Below are 17,558 nucleotides of genomic sequence, written 5' to 3' on the forward strand. Positions count from 1 at the left end.
TCTGTTTAGAAAAAGAATTGAAATGGGGTTACCAACTAATGAATTGCCAATAAAGTTGACAGTTACTTGTGATACTACATCGTTCGTGGCTAGTCTTACGCAGGGACTCATCAGAGACCTTTCTGCTAGGCAAACAGGTTGGACATGGCGCCCAAAATCCCGCATTCACAACTAATGAATTATCAGACAAATCTATATATATATGCAGCTCTGTGTATTTTGTTGTGTCAAACATCTTGATTAAATAATACGATTGTGGGAGCCAAAAACAACCTTACCTTGTTATTTGTCAAGTTGGTTGTTTGAGTCAGGTGGCCACAATCATGTCAACAAACCGCAAACAATAGAACAGGATTAATAAGTTGCGGTAACCACTCGCTACCGTGCAGTATTCTGATGAAAATCCAGCAACCTGCTCTTCCCTGCACGATTCTGTTTTCATTTCAGGACAAATAACATACGTGGGGCAATTTTGTTTTCCTATTTCACATCAAACCAGTAAGTTGAAACGGATCTTTTTATCTTGTATATATAGAGAACGACCAAAGTGTTGAGGCAAAATGATTCTGAAAGCGTGTTGGGACGTATGTTTTTTTTTCTCACAGAAGTCGACAACCTTAATCAAATTTATATTCAAACGTCAGGTAAGGCCAGGTTATTACAATTTTACAATTTTATAGTGAACTAAAAGTTGCTTGTGAGGAAATTTGACAAAAAAATGAATTACGAAAAAAAAAATGTATAGAAGCAAAGCGAATATCACATTTTTAATATCTGTTTTCGAGGATATTTCATCAGGAACATAGATAGAAATACAAATTTAATCATACCTATGTCCTTCAGTTAAACATACAGCGTTTGTTGATCATGGATCCATAATCCAACAGAAGTATTCCGTGGTCAGCGGCTTAACGGGCAGCTGGACTGTCATCGATTAACTTTAAGAAAATGAATTAGCTAACCTTTGCAAAGCTCAGCATGCAGGAAGGACATCCTTGAAGTATTGTGAACTTTTCTTATAAAAACTAAAACAGACCAATGATGCTTTACCGATAGCTCTAACTTTTTTCTTCTTTGGTGACGAAACTTCTTTAAACGACATCTCGAGAAGAAAAGAAAGATTGCAAATTCACTTGGAAAGCAGAAGGTTAATGAAGAAATTTATTCATGTAAACAGTGCGAGAAAAAATAACTTCTCAGGTTTTCCTGTATCATGGTGAGCAACTTAGAGCATTTTTTAATGGACTTATCTTTATCGTTAACTTTTGGCCTGCCAAACAAACGATCAGGCAAGTATATTTTTGACTTTTTATCTACCGACTGGTAAAGGGCCTAACCCATTCTTTTTTAAAAATTAAATTGTACTGAGTTTTGTCTGGCTCCATGACTCGTTTGTAAAATATTGGGAATGACTTGCTGTCTTAAGAAAAATAGAGTTCCCTATAAGATACCCATTTTCTTTAAATAACTGACAGCCTTTGTCGTCTACACCAGAATTATTTGTACGAGTTTCCACCAACGACTAACAACGTTACCAATAGAGAGAACTTGTTTTTAGATGTTTCGCTCAGATAAAGGGAACATCGCGTTCTATTTTTTTTTTTTGACCATGTTGGAAACTTTGCTGCCGGTTCTAAATAAGACGCATCTGTTTTGTACAACTGAGTTTTTACTTGATAAGTAATTTCTAATTCTTTAAACAAGGTTTAATGGTATTATCATTTTTTCCACATGTAAAGAACATTTTCGTGATAACTATACTGACGTAAACTGCTTGACGTTTGGGATGTATTTCATGATGTTTAGACGAAGTTTGTTGTGATTGAAGTAATTGAAGTGTATAGTGTTGATTAGTTCCGTGCATCAAAATAATTTTCAAAATGAAAAGCAGACGGTTTATAGTTCAGGTGGTCTTCAACAATGTGTGAGATGAATTGGTTTTTACTTGTTTTCTTATTAATTCTCAGTGATAGAAATTTGTCATGATATGTGTTTCGCTTGGTGCTGCGATGAAACTACGTTATATAGGCTGGTTGGTATTTTTGATCGGGTGATTTTCGCTTTCTCTGTTTTCAAATTTTAGTCATTGCTAGTCCAAAATATCTTTTTGTAATTGTTAGTCCAAAATATCAAAATTATCTTTTTCGCCACAAAAAGTATAATCTGTGGAGGTGGGAGAATGTTACGTACTCGTTAGCTACTGTCTTCCAATTTCCAATTTCTTTATTAATCATAAAAATTACATTTTCCTCGATTGTGATTGGTTTAAAAAAATCCATTTTCCACTAATTCACTTGCCAAGTTGTTATCGGACATTTTGTTATTGGACAGTTTGTTATCGTACAGTTCAATAAGCCAATCACATTCAAAGTTATAGTTACGTGCGTGCGTGCGTGCGCTTTTGTGTTTTTAGCGCCTAATTGCCGGTAGGAGGCGCGGTGGCCTTAGAATGTTTACATCTCCTTTGTAGGTATTTTAATGCAAATTTTCCATTTCTTTCATAACTTTGCTGTTCTTCTTTTCTCGGAAATTAATTGATTAATTGATAATAAGACTTCGTGTCGGGCAATTCGGTCTGTAATCATAATCGTGATAAACAAATCGGACTCCCGCTGCGCGGTCGTCCGATTTTGTTATCACTCTTATGATAACAGACCGAATTGGACTCCACTCAGTCCTATCACCATTACATATACACAACCTTGTTTCCGAGTTTGGACGATTATCTCGATCTAAACAAACAAGATGATCATTGTCTCAATTACGACTTCTCTTAGTAAGTTGGCCTTTAGTAAAAGCGGGAAATTATAGCGGGAAATTATATTTTCAAACATAAATTTATGTTTTGCCGTCTCTTGTAAGCATAAGTTACTTTTCATTACATATAATAAGGGGTTCGTTTATGGCGCTATCTACCGATGTAATTACCATTTCTGTGATGACTTCGGCGTTTCTTAGCTGGAAGATGAAAGACAAACACAAGAGAGTGACGAGAGACTAGACAAAAGCTTTTAGCACCTCTTTACGGTTTTTTTGTGAATTTTGTTCTAATTTTCAATCATTTGCAAGAGAGCATAAATCGATAGATATGCTCGTCTGACCAATGTTCTGCTGTTTTGGTTTTCCTTTGTTGGCCAGTGATCATCGTTTACTTGCGGGAAAGAAACTTGAAGACAGGATCATCAGGAACCTCAAAGAAACTCAGTTAAGGTAAATCCACAGTAACCAAAAAGAGGTTTGTCGGTCAATGCAAATGGATAAAATGAATTCTGTTTTAAACGACCGCTTCCTTGCGCTAACTACCAGGGCAACTTTCTATGGCGGTGCGCTCTGTTTGGGCCGCAGATAACTGATTCACGACTATTGCATGAACTTTTTCGTGACATTCGAAATTATCAAGGGTGAGGTAAACGGTTATCAAACTCGAAGTCGAAGGCTGAGAACATTTACCAAGACCTTGCTTATTCTGGGTATCATAAATAAGCAAATTCAATAATAAGGTTATTATGCATGGAAGTAAGGAACTTAATTAGTCGAAACACCGAAAGGGGATTTGATTTGTTCCTGAAACCTTCGAGTTCCCAGTACTTTTTAATTTTCGATCAGTTTCGTCTTCAGACATTTTGAAATTCGTCCTGGGCTAATTCCGTGGATATTTTCATATTAGTTTTTCCGTGTCAACCTTGTCCACATGTTTCTGTGTTACCCTTGGTAGCTATGGGTAACCGCGCTGAACAGTGCCAGTGCGACTCGACGAATGGCAAAACCATCCAACAGCTCGTAGAATAGGGATCGAAACTTCAATGTGTAATATAGTTTTTTTGTTTCGTTAAGCGCCCACTTCGTACTAAACTCGAAAACTGCCTTAACTGCCTTTTGGACTTAAGCTCCGGCCAAACGGACCCCGCAAGTAGACGTAAGTTGAAAACGTGGGTCTACTTGAGACTCCGTTTGGCCAAGCCTTGCGTACACTTGCGTTGACTTGCGCTCACTTTGGTCGAGATCAAATGCACGCAAGTCGACCAGGCAAGTCGACGTAAGTTTTATGTCGTTTGGCCACACAATCCAAGTCAAGGCAAGTTGAGTGACGTCCATTAACCAATGAAATACAGGATATGTCTGCCTTGAATTTTTTTTTTTTTCGTGTACTTGCGAGGAAACTTGCGAGTCTGTTTGGTCACCCAAAGCAAGTCCCTGTACAAGATCAACTTGCGGCTATTTGCGACCACTTGTGAGTTCGTTTGGTCAGGGCTTTAAAAAGCCGTAAATTTAACGCCAGATATTTCCAGATTCGTTTGTAAAATATTGAGAAAGACTTGCTCTCTTAAGAATAATAGAGTTCCCTACAAGATACCCATTTTCTTTAAATAACTGACAGCCTTTGTCGTCTACACCAGAATAATTTGTACGAGTTTCCACCAAGGACTAACAACGTTGCCAATAGAGAGAACTTGTTTTTAGATGTTTCACTTCGATAAAGGGAACATCGCGTTTCATTTATTTGTTTTTACCATGGTGGAAACTTTGTTGCCGGTTCAAAAAAATACGCATTTGTTTTGTAAAACTGAGTTTTTACTTGATAAGTAATTTCTAATTCTTTAAACAAGGTTTAATGGTACTATCATTTTTTTCCACTCGTAAAGAACATTTTCGTGATAACTATACTGACGTAAACTGCTTGACGTTTGGGATGTATTTCATGATGTTTAGACGAAGTTTGTTGTGATTGAAGTAATTGAAGTGTATAGTGTTGATTAGTTCTGTGCATAAAAATAATTTTCAAAAAGAAAAGCAGATGGTTTATAGTTCAGGTGGTCTTCAACATTGTGTGAGAAGGATTGGTTTTTACTTGTTTTCTTATTAATTCTCAGTGATAGAAATTTTCGCTTGGTGCTGCGATGAAACTACGTTATAAAGGCTGATTGATGATTTTGATTCCCTTTGATTGAGTGATTTCCCCTTTTTCTGTTTTCAAATTTTAGCCATTGCTAGACCAAAATTATCTTTTTCGGCACAAAAAATATAATCTGTGGAGCTGGGAGAATGTTACGTACTCGGCAGCTACTGTCTTCCAGTTGCTATTTTCTTTATATATATACACATCCTTGTTTCCGTGTTTCAGTTGGAAGCCGGATTATCTCGATATAAACAAACAAGATAATCATTGTCTCAATTACGACTTCTCTTAGGAAGTTAGCGTTTAGTAAAAGCTTAACGCGGAATTTATGTTTTCAAACTTAAATTCACGATTTTAAGATATGTTTTGCCGTCTGTTGTAAGCGCTAAGCTACTTCTCATTTCATATGTTAAGTGGTTCTAGGGGGTTCGTTTATGGCGCTATCCTGTACCGCTGTAGTTACCATTTCTTTGATGACTTCGGCGTTTCTTAGCTGGAAGATGAAAGACAAACACAAGAGAGTGACGAGAGACTAGACAAAAGCTTTTAGCACCTCTTTACGGTTTTTTTGTGAATTTTGTTCTAATTTTCAATCATTTGCAAGAGAGCATAAATCGATAGATATGCTCGTCTGACCAATGTTCTGCTGTTTTGGTTTTCCTTTGTTGGCCAGTGATCATCGTTTACTTGCGGGAAAGAAACTTGAAGACAGGATCATCAGGAACCTCAAAGAAACTCAGTTTAAGGTAAATCCAAAGCAACCAAAAAGAGGTTTGTCGGTCAATGCAAATGGATAAAATGAATTCTGTTTTAAACGACCGCTTCCTTGCGCTAACTACCAGGGCAACTTTCTACGGATGTGCCGCTCTGTTTGGACCGCAGATAATTCACTACTATTGCATGAGCGTTTTAGTGACATTCGGAATTATCAAGGGTGAGGTAAACGATTATCAAAGTCAAAGCTGAAGGCTGATAACATTTACTGAGACCTTGTTTATTCTGGATATCACAAATAATCAAATTCAATAATTGCGTTATTATGCATGGAAGTAAGGAAGTTAATTAGTCGAAACACCGAAAGAGGATTTCATTTGTTCTTGAAACCTTTGTGTTTCCATCACGTCTTTAATTTTCGATCTTTTTCGTCTTCAGCATTTTGAAATTCGTCCTGGGCTAATTCCGTGGATATTTTCGTATTAATTTTTCCGTGTCAACCTTGTCCACATGTTTCTGTGTTACGCTTGGTAGCTATAGGTAACCGTGCTGAACAGTGCTTTGCGACTCGACGAATGGCAAAACCATCCAACAGCTCGTAGAATAGGGATCGAAACTCCAATATGTAATAGATTTTTTTTGTTTTGTTAAGCGCCCACTTCGTACTAAACCGGCTCGAAAACTGCCTTAACTGCCTTTTGGACTTAGGCCCCGGCCAAACGGACCCGCAAGTAGACGTAAGCTGAAAACTTGGGTCTACTTGAGACTCCGTTTGGCCAAGCCTTGCGCGCACTTGTGTTGAATTGCGCTCACTTTGGTCGAGATCAAGTGCACGCAAGTCGACCAGGCAAGTCGACGTAAGTTTTATGTCGTTTGGCCACCCAATCCAAGTCAAGGCAAGTTGAGTGACGTCCATTAACCAATGAAATACAGGATATGTCTGCCTTGAATTTTTTTTTTTTTTCGTGTACTTGCGAGGAAACTTGCGAGTCTGTTTGGTCACCCAAAGCAAGTCTCCGCACAAGATCAACTTGCGGCTATTTGCGACCACTTGTGAGTCCGTTTGGTCAGGGCTTTAAAAAGTCGTAAATTTAGCACCAAAAATTTCGTCATCGTTATTTTCTGTTACCAGCGAAAGGATAACTGACAGAGCCTCCATTTCATGCGCTGTGACTGTGAGCGAAAAGGTTCCGGTAATTACAAGACAAAAAGGTATTGAAATTACTAGCTACCGTAATAAACCTTATTGACCTTACTCGTAGAAATTTTGCGAGTTTCGTAGTATTTATCCGAGACCAGACAAAATTCACGTGTTACATATAATTTTAGCTTCTTTTGACAATAGGTTTTCATAAATTTACGAATCTCTTATGTATTTTTTTTAAAAATTGCTATTCACGGATCACACGGTAAGTTTTGTACTAACCTAGCGTGTCATGCATAAGCCCCTTGCCACCCTTCAGAAAACAGTCAGGTTCCTTGCAAATGCGCCTGATCTTCTGAAGAAAGGGCTGGAGTGGGTGTCACAATGGAGAGTGGACCTGGGAACCTTCTTAAAGTGAATGTCATTGGGCAAGGAGTTGACTTGAAAAGCTCTATGTATATATTTGTCTGAAAATAACGCAGTACAACTTATCTATTTCTACTTTATTTGATAGTTTTGAGCTGCTGCAGTTATTTTCCCGAATATCTTATCTTATTCAAAACAAAGTTTTGTGGGAATCTTAAGCAACTTTTTTCCTTACTGTTTCTGGTATACCTATCTTTACTTTAAAGGATGTGATCGCACGTTAACACTTCTAAGAAGCAATAAAAATTTGCGTGCATCTTATTACACAAAAGCAATGGTCGACGTAATCTTTCACGAAGGCATGTTTTATTTACGATCACGTCGTAAACTCGGTTTGTTTGAGTGGTGTTCTTTGTAAGAATAATAGCAAGTCACTTTAAAGTTATCGCATAATTTGAAGTCATCTAGCTACATGCTTTTTTGTCAAGAACCCCGAACATTTATCGTGTTCGCAAGCCTAGCGCGCGTCAAGCACAGATCGATCGGGTGCTCCCGCGATGTAAATTCCCATCTGCGCCACACTTCCGATCTAGAAGAGAGAAATAATAATAAAAATAGCTTTCATTTGTACAATTGTGAAATGCTCGAGTGATCAGCAAAGGAAGAATAGATGTAATTTCTTAACACCTCAAAAGCCCTGACGCCATCTGCCAAAACACCATGGTTTGTTTTCTCTTGGGGGCCCGGCGCAGAATGAAATTGCCAATATGTTAATAAATGATAATCAATAGGTGGTCATTGTTGTTGTTATCCAACCAGGACGCTAGCCTAGCAAGGCGAGAATTGCCATCCCCAACAACCACATGTTTATTAACGTCTGGCTGGGAAAGCAGAGATATTAACCATTCTCTTGCCGTCGAAAAGCTCAACGTAGCGAAGTAAGTTTGCACGCGATTGAAAACTCAATGATACACGCCTAAAAATTTACAGGGAGATAGCAGAGCCAGATTTGACAAGGTACAACACATTTTTTTTTATTAGATTGAGCATGGCTTGTGTCATAACACTACTCTGTAATATTACTTGAACGTAAATTGTTCGATAGACAGCCTGTTAATGTTTGTCTGTTCGAAGATGAAATCTTCTATTGATCAGGGGAAGCTTCGCCTTTAAAACATGACAAGGTATCTTTCAAAATTTACCTTTTGGCTGTTGGGATGCAGAAATAATGTTGCCCTTTATACCGTTAGGAGAATATAACTCCGCGAGATCCCAGCGCAAGGGTTTGTTTACAATCATTGCCTGGTCAAGCACGATATTAGACTAATAGTACTTCATAGTTGCAATAACATTGTTTATTTATTTTCCAATTTGTGGTTTAATAACACAATTTAAGTACAAAAAAGTTGGATCTTTTTGCATTTCATAAAGGTTGTCACTTATTCCACCCGTAGATCGTCGAAGAGTATTGTTTTTCCATTTCAACACAGAAGCCTCACTGGCTTTAATTTAATATTTCGGCCAGGATTTACGGCGAAAAACCTTTCTTGTCCGTTATTTCGTTTTCTTTCGATTAATCTTATTTCTGTCTTTACTCAGTTCAGAGGAAATCGGGTCGATGTTGTATTTTTTCTGTGCGTGAGGTATCGGGTTTTTGAGCGCGTTCCAAGAATTCATAGGAAAACCTGATGAAACTTTTTTAATGGAGATTCTTATGATGAATGCCATAATCAACATTACAACCATTTCCACCTCTTTAAAAGATGAGTGCGATGTAGACGTAATAGGCTTTTTTTTTTCATTCACAGTTTTTGAATACAAACTCAATTAGCGCATTTCTGAGTCATCCGTGATGTCTAAGTACATTTAGCGACAAACTATATCAACAATGTCTATGGAATCGCTTGCCCGATCATAGATCCTTGCAAGAGGCTGCAAACTGCTTAGCAAGGCAAACGTGTTTATCAGGCTTTTGCCATTATATGCACAGGGGAAAATGATCTTAGCAAACAGTAAATAATCCAATCATTTTTTTTTTTTTGCGTGACTGAGGTGATAAGTCTTACTGCCGCGCAAAAAAAGGTCGTCGGGCGCCGATGATGGGAACAAGAACTGGCTCGTTAACTTTGGTTTGCTCTCTTTTGTTGCACATCCGCAAGGCACCCACGCATCCTTGAATTATTGTTGATTTTGGTTTTTGGCTTCTTGTCTAGGAGCAGGATATTAATCCGCGTGCAAATAATAGTGCACGAACACTTTGCTATGACGGTCTCTTACAAACTTAACGTCTTGTTTTGAATACTATTAATCAACTTGTATATTCCATTTTTTTTTTACGATTATTTACCAGTTGTGTCAAGTTGGAAGGTGAAAACAATTTCTTGGGTTAATGCGATTTTTTTCAGTTAAACGTACAGACTATTTAATATGATTGCATTGTAGCCTGCGAACAGGCTCCCGGTGAGTCCCCGCCCCGATCGCTTTGCTCTCATAATTCTTCTGTTTCGCGCTCGCCGAAATGTTTTTCCGTCCTCGCCGGGAGCCTGTTCGCAGGCTAATTGCATTGTCGCGTTTAAAGTATATGCAGTACTCGTCATGTCGACAGAACATGATTTAACATGTGCCCTTGACGTTTATTCTGACAGCCTGCTTAATATATACAGAGACCCGGATAATAACCAGGTTCCACCGACACCGCTGCTTAGCTAAGGCATTATGTAACACTCTCGTTATGGTATACAGACCACGTAATAAACATTACTTGATCTGTTTCCGTAGAGCTGCCGTTTTCATTAACAATGCAAAATAAAAACAATTTGCTTTTCAGTTGACCTAAGTTATTTTTCTTTCTTGCACTGTCAATCGTTCTCGAGTCACGTTGTGCTCCATATCAAGAATATATCATTTGATATCTTTCGGAGAAATTACTTTTGGTGCGGTTAATTTAATTATCTTTGTCCGTAAAGTCGACATTCCCAGGAATAAGCACGTGCTAGTCCGATTGTTAAATTTTCCTTGCAATATTCGTTGCTACGAATGCTTTACAACACTGCTTGGCCAGTTTCATTTAGAAGCTGGATCCTGCAACCATTAAGTTGTGCTCCATGATCTGTGTGTTTGTCTTTACTTATCACAGATGTTTGTATTTATCGGTAAAAAAGTGCCGCTTTTTTGACTTTGATCCCGGTGGGGTACTTTGGAAATTTCTGGATGGGGATGTGGCGCTGGGACCGTGGAACCCTTAGCCTATACCAGAGCTAGTTCAGCTGAATTTTGCTAACCTATACTAGAGTAAACTTCCCAAATCCCCCATCGATCGACACTGTTGAAGCTGATTTGCGTAAATTTAAACTTGCCGATTTGATTTTTTTACATTTTTGGGTGGTAATTCCTGGTTTCCTTACTCAAGATAAAATTTTCAATCAAGCAGTCAGTTTTGTGAAAAATGATACTCTATTCTAGACCGCTCCGATTTATATACCCCATCCTAGAGTAAACTGCTTGAAAACCATACCCTTCACAGCGGCACATACCCATATAGCCCATATATGGCAGTGCCCCCCAGGGCGTTGATCGAGGTTTTGGGAATGATGCTTCGAAATGTTTTGTGTGTTCATCTGGTTAGCGACATGGCATTGTTTTGAAAGTTGATTGGCAGTTAGTCTTAGAAAATGCGACTCTACCAGGACTTTCTTTGTTGGTTTTCGGGTTAACGGGCGTCAACGGGAAACAGGCACCTACCGAACCCTAAGTCAACGCTAGGGTAAAACACATTTAGATTTTCAGGCGCGGTTCTTTTTAATGATTTACCCACATCAGTAAAAGAAGCCACGTCACTTTCCATTTTCAAGAACTGTCTTAGTTTTCATTTTAGCCATTAGTTTTCTACCAATATAATACTTAGATATACTTTGATTTTTCTCTTTTATTGTATTGATCTAGAAAAGTGTATTTCATAGATGTGTAATTTCCTTTTTATTCGATTTTTAAAGTCCTTATATACATATCTTTGCGGTAATTTTTAAATTCTGAATTTTTTATCATGTAGTCTTAATTTTACGCAGGGCCCCTTTTGATACCAGCCTATGGTTGATAGGCCTACCCTGCCTAAATGAAGATAAATTGACTTGACTTGACTAGAACTGGCACTCCCTCTTCTTCCATCCGCGCTTTGCCTCTCCCCCCTTCCCCCGTTTAACGCTAGTTTTCGGGTGATGACTTCTGAGTTCTGAGTGTACGACTCTTTTCAAAAGTTGCCCATCACCACTCTTACTTTGTTAATTCCCAGTAGAAGTAGAAAACTACCTTAAGGCAATTTTGATCTCTGAAAGACTTCTTGTCGACAAATATTTAAATTTTCACAATAGAGCTATTCACGGCTTTGGAAGCCAAATTTGAGGGATATGTTGTTGTGTCAAAGAGTGTCCTGTCGCGCTATTTTCCCTACAATGGAAAGTAATTTTTTTCGTGAACATGGATGCGTTATCACTCAAATATTGGTTAATCAATCCTTTATTTAGCCTCTTAATGTTGCTATTCATTAATTGCTCAGAAAATAATTTGCCATCGGATTTCCATACAATTACTGTAATTTCTGACGGTCTTTGACGCGTATTACGTACCCGTCAAGATGGCTTCCAAATGACAAGCATTGTTTTTAAACAGTAAGACGTATAACGTTTAGTAACAGGAACAGCTTGACTTCCTTCGTAGTATAATCCGTTGTTTAGAATCTGTTGGTTACACTTCTAAAAAAGGAGTTGCTTTTGCCGCTCACAAACTGCAAGGGATCGTTAGATTCCTTTACTGATTTAACAGCATCTCACATGTAGTACGTTTATTGTTTGTGTTAAACTCTAAAATTAATTTCAGTACATGTTGGAAAAATCACAATGTATTTAACATGTAATAAGACTACCAACTTTTTCATTCACGTTTTCTATCACATAAATTCCAATTGGTTCTCTAACTTCTATTATTCATTTGCTTTCCCGCGGTCCAGGATTGGTCAAATCAGTGTCTCTCTAAATATATTACTTTTTTAGCACCTATATTTACCCCGAATTAAATAGGATTATTCTAAGACTGATTGAAATATGTTTTTTTAATTCTAAAGATTTAATATGGCTTACATTCTTAATAATTATCGTCGCACTGTTTTTAATTAAAGCCAGTGCTGAGAGAAAGGGATTTATTCAAAGAACGCAGGAAATTAAAGAAAGCGGCAGACCATGTGATTATACAAAATTATGTACAAATGGAATTAAAACCATTTTTCACATAAAAGTAAATAACGAGGTCGCTGCTTCTGTTTTCGTAAATTCGTCAATTTGAGTTAACCTTGAAACGTTATAATTCATTTCTTTTAAATTAAAGTTTAGTTATAGCTTTAAATCATAATTTTCAATTTCAATCTAATTTTCAAACGTTTTGAAGAAAATACAGCTGCCTGCCAGACTCAAATTATTTAATTTCTTCTTATGTTTTCATAACAAGTAATAACTTTTCCCCATTGCCATATTCTATGATATATAGATTTACTTTAAGACTTCAAAATAGCAAAAAGATTTAGTTCCGATCGATGAAAGGCAAATGATCCGATTTGGTTCTACTTAAGATAAATTTTAATGACAGTACGGTGTTCGTCATTTTAAAAGCCGGTAAATTTGGAATTAAGCCTTTAATCTCTTTGCACTTGAATTTTAAATAGCAACTAAAATGCACTGTTATTTACTTCCTTCCAGTCTTTGTATCTGAACTACTGAAGGGAAGTATGAAGCAACACGAATAACAGCGGCTAGACTCACTACAAAGGTGCAGGGGCGCGTTAATCAGAATTATAATTTTCAAGAAAGAAAACAAAAAGAGAAATAATTTTCCTCGGAAAGTTTGAGTTGGCAACAAGAGGACAAGAAGGTCGTTATTTTACAGTAACTTCATCAAAAGGCACTGTTTGTATTGAAGATAATCCACCGAGGCAGAGACATCTGGGCAAACGCTTTTACGTCCAAGAAATCTTAAGTAAACTGATCTGTGTGAACAAGACATCACTATGAGCAGCAACTCAAGCACGGAGTCACCAGAAAAATACGACGAAATTCATATTGCCCTCTCGTGCACTTTTGTCGTGTTAATAATTCTACTGGCCATCTTTGGCAACGTGTTCGTTATACAAGCATTCAAACGGTTCCGTCGACTCCGCCATGTCACCAACTACTTCGTCGTGTCATTAGCTGTCACGGACATTTTGGTGGCGTTGATCTCCATGCCGGTGTGGGTCGCTCACATAATATCTGGCCCATCACTATTCCTGAACAAACCTTTACTGCAACAATTATGGACAGTGACCGATATCATGGTGAGTGTCGCATCTATCTGGCATTTGACATTTGTGAGTATCGACCGTCATCTGTGCATCACAGGACCTCTACTTTACCACTCACGGATGACCAGCAAAAGAGGCATTATCATACTCGTCACCATATGGTGTTACTCCATTGTGGTTGCTTCTCTGGCGCCCACTTTCTGGAACAGTGACTTGTACACGTTGGTGATAGTTGTGCTTAATTATGCAGTTCCTGTTATAATTATCCTCTTTGCATACGTGAACATATTTAGAGCTGCACGACACCAAGCAAAGCAGATCGACATGACCATTAATGGAAAATCCAGACGGTTTTCCCTTAGCGCCGAGTTAAAGGCAGCAAAAACGCTGGGCGTGGTGATTGGAGCTTTCATCGTGTGTTGGTCTCCTTTCTTCGCACTTAACTTAAATTATTACATCTGCCGGTGTCCACCTCCACCTCTTATTGTGTCTGTCGCCAAGTGGATGCATTACGGGAATTCCATGCTCAATCCACTCATTTACGGGCTTATGAACAAAGACTTCAGGTACGCTTTTAAGAAGCTGTTCACGGGTTACTTATCTTTTCAGAAGAGCAAGAAGCTGAGCGGTCGTTCTGCGACAACCAATGCAAGTAGCGGCGAAAGCAAAGACGAAGAGTATGCACACATAGGAAAAAATGATTGCACTAATCTCTAGCTGAGAACGCAGTTCTTGCTGCCCAGTCAAGGCATGCTAGATGAATCCTAGAGCGCAACCCAAGATGCCTCAATCCATCGAGGAAAACCAGATGCAAAACATCTCAAACGATTTACAATTGACCAACAATTGAAAACACTTTTTCATGTTGAATCATACATTTTCCTTTCCAGTAGATTAGACTAACCTGGTAGAGGAGGTTTCTGATATGTTGCTAAACGTCCAGAGCCTGGTTGCTCGAAAGCCGGTTGACCCTAACCCAGGATTAAAATTTAACCGAATTATTGCCTTTTTTGTGTAAAAATGTTTTTCACTGCTTATGTTTTGCGTAGTTTGCATTGAGATTATTCAAATTCAATTAAACTGAAGGGCAAGCAATGTAAGCAGAAAGCCTCACCGAAAAGTTACAAAACTTGGAGCAAAATTCTCGCTAATCCTGGGATAGCTAAATCGGACTTTGAACAACCCGGCCCAGAAGCCCGTTTCTCGAAAGCCCAGGAATCTTTTCGGGCCAGCAAAACCATTTTTAGTTAATCTGTATCTAAAAACAGAGAGGTTTATACGCCTGAAACTTCTCGTAAGAAGGGAGCCGCTGTTTGTATTTAGTGTATGTGAATAAAACAGCTCTGTAATCATAAGGTTTGAGATTTTGCTATGGCTTTTCGGGTTCGAAAACGTCTCAGGACCTTTGAGAAACGGGTCCCTGAACATTTATCATGAACAGATTAAAAACATACGAGTAAACGGAAATGGCAAACTGTTCCCATAGGAAACTAAAGAAAAACTTGTCCAGTTGGCTTGCCGGTGTTTCTCGATCCGGAGTCGAGCGCACTAACCACAAGGCCACCACGCCTCCCTCCCTAGCCTCTTCTTGGTTAGAGATTTCTAAAATAATTGCAGGTTTCTTGATAAAGTTGTTATATATAGATGCCTATGGCTTGCTCTGTAAAAACAGAAACAGACTCGCGAAGTAAGGTGCGGTAAAAATTAATGTAGTATCAGATATAAAGGAAAATTTTATATAGTTGAGTAAAAGCTTCTTTACAAGGTGTGTTCAAGATCCTTCATTCTTATTTTATGAATTAGTTAAATTCCAGTTCACGATTACACTTTTGTTTGATCACTGTTCTTTCGGATCACCACATCATGACACCCGTAATATAGTCATCAAAACAGAAGCGTTTTGCTTGTAAGGGACCAATCGTTATTTACTGACCGACGTAGGGGATATTGGAGATATTGAGTCAAGGGGGGATGGAATTATTATTAGATTCATCCGAAGACTCGTGAATGCTCATAACAACTTTTCAAATTATATTATGAAACTTAGAGAGGAAGCCACATCGCATCACATGCCGGCCCTCTATTCTGGTCGAATTGGAATTTGGAGATGTTGGTTTTTGTGGAGGGAGGAAAACCAAAGAACCCGGAGAAAAACCCTTGGAGCCAGGCGATAACCAACAAAAAACTAAGCCCACTTATGGCACCGGACCAGAATCGAACCCAGGCCACATTGGTGGGAGGCGATCGGTCTCAACACTGCGCCATCCCTGCACTTTTTTTTGTGCTTGACATTTGCTTTTTAACAGTTTTACGCGCATAATGGGCCAGTTCAGAAGACTCAAACATTTGCCCCTCTCAAGGTAGTCTGCGCAGGGTTCCGAGCATTTAGGAGGTTCAGGCTTTCGCCAGATCTTGTTTTTCTTCACTGTTTGACTCAGGTGCAAGCATTGCGCAAAATACAGCATTTGAGGAGTGAGAAGCCAAACAATTTCCTATCAAATTTAAAACCCGAAATATTTTAACTATACTTCCAAAAGCCCGATTAACTGATTAAATTTGGAGGCTGTCTTCAGTTTTGCGAACATTTCAATTTTTCCACGGACCTAAATGCGAAACATCTAAACAAGTTACAGTCGGGCAGTATTTGAAATGTTAAACATCAAACCTTGGGTAGGGCGGTTTTTTGTGGTCAGTTCATTTCTAGTGATGCGCTGAAGGTGACAGATTCAACCTCGATGATTCCTGGATTCCTGGACATGAATAGCAATAAAAATGGAAAATTTTTATTTACCCTCTGCGCAAGGCGTCACTTTTTAACCACGAGTATCTTGTGGGTGATTTTAAAATTTGCTTGATGTTTAAAGTAAATCTATTTTCAGTCGTTCGCACTTTAAGAGTGTTAAATAACGCTTGCGCAAAATTGTAATCGATTCACTTCAAGGTTGCTGATGATCAGAAATTGGTATAAAATACTTTACGTCACTCGTGAAGGATACGCAAAGACGAAGCAAACGAAGAAGATTCTTGATTTTTCTCATGTTTTATTGGGCTATCGAAGGATTTATAAAAAAAATGCTAAACACGTCAACACGTGTGAGAAGAATAATAAATAATTTTTCTATTTATTCAGAGTGACAAAATCAACATCAGAGTCAGAAATACAAATACTGAAATTTGCATAGTTCATTTAAAGTTGATATACATTACCCAAGTAAAGAATAATGCTGAAGCTTGAAATAAAAATAGACGAAGTTAAACAAGTTAATTTTTCTTTAAAGAAGTCTACTTGATCAGATAGCTGCATCACATATTCTGTATACTCGATTTCATCCGCCCAGCTCCCAAACCTGATATAACGAATTGAACGTTTCTATTTCGAAATTTAAGCATTGTCTTTATTTGCTTTTTGCCTATCGATTAAATATTGTGATATGAAACGTTTCAAGCAGTGTGCAAAAACATCTGTACGTCTTATATTTCGAAATTTGCGAGAAAAAATATTCATTACGAGCGGTCTATTTTGGTAAGTACTGTCAATCAATCTGAGACTTCATTTTCAATGTAAGATTAAAATTCAGCGCTGGCTAAAGTTTGATTAAGCCTTTCCTAACTTTGGGATTTTTGTCCCCACGTATGGTCAGATTTTTTAATTTGGTGTTTCAATAACTTTGGAGTCCTATCGCAGACATATGGATAGTAGATGAAAGTTTTGGACGAAAGTTTTAATTTTCGTCAGCGAAAATTGAATGGTCTCCATTAAGGTGATAAATCTGGCATCAAACATGTCATATAAAATATATTATTTGAATTCATAGTGATATGTTAATGAGTTATTGTTCTGGTCAATAATTTCTAATGTCGTATGACTCTATTTGCCTCATTTTTACTTGGAATCAAGTGAAAACCACCAGGTATTGAACAGCTCAGAGGTTATCAAAAAAAGGTGAGATAAAGATCACTTTGTTCAGTATTTCTCATCTTAATTTCTATTTCGGGAAAATGCCCATATTCAGTTTGATATTGGGCATCTGGTTACCTTTGTTATGAGAAAAAAAAAAAAAAAAAAAAAAAAAAAAAAAAGAAAAAACAAGCTGTGTTCTCTTTCGGTCAAG

General features: G+C 37.9%; 1 protein-coding gene across 7 annotated transcripts in view; it reads left to right on the forward strand.

The window, feature by feature from the left end:
* Window positions 1-15,214, forward strand: part of LOC110051081 (octopamine receptor beta-2R-like) — a 31,888-nt gene extending 16,674 nt beyond the window's left edge. For 5 of the 7 annotated variants that reach the window (XM_089283446.1, XM_089283450.1, XM_089283434.1 and 2 more), the window contains one exon: window positions 12,866-15,214. In XM_089283446.1, coding sequence (XP_089139572.1) covers window positions 13,174-14,163 — 990 coding nt within the window. In that variant the 5' untranslated portion in view covers window positions 12,866-13,173 and the 3' untranslated portion in view covers window positions 14,164-15,214. Of the gene's footprint in view, window positions 1-5,138; window positions 5,644-7,271; window positions 8,139-12,865 lie in introns of those variants that run through there. The other 2 variants (XM_089283456.1, XM_089283443.1) reach the window with 2 other exon arrangements.
* The last annotated feature ends 2,344 nt before the right edge of the window (window positions 15,215-17,558 follow it).

The sequence above is a fragment of the Orbicella faveolata genome, unplaced genomic scaffold, assembly GCF_042242905.1.
Source record: "Orbicella faveolata isolate gen_17 unplaced genomic scaffold, um_ofav_v1 contig_1, whole genome shotgun sequence".
Classification (NCBI taxonomy): Eukaryota; Metazoa; Cnidaria; class Anthozoa; order Scleractinia; family Merulinidae; genus Orbicella; species Orbicella faveolata.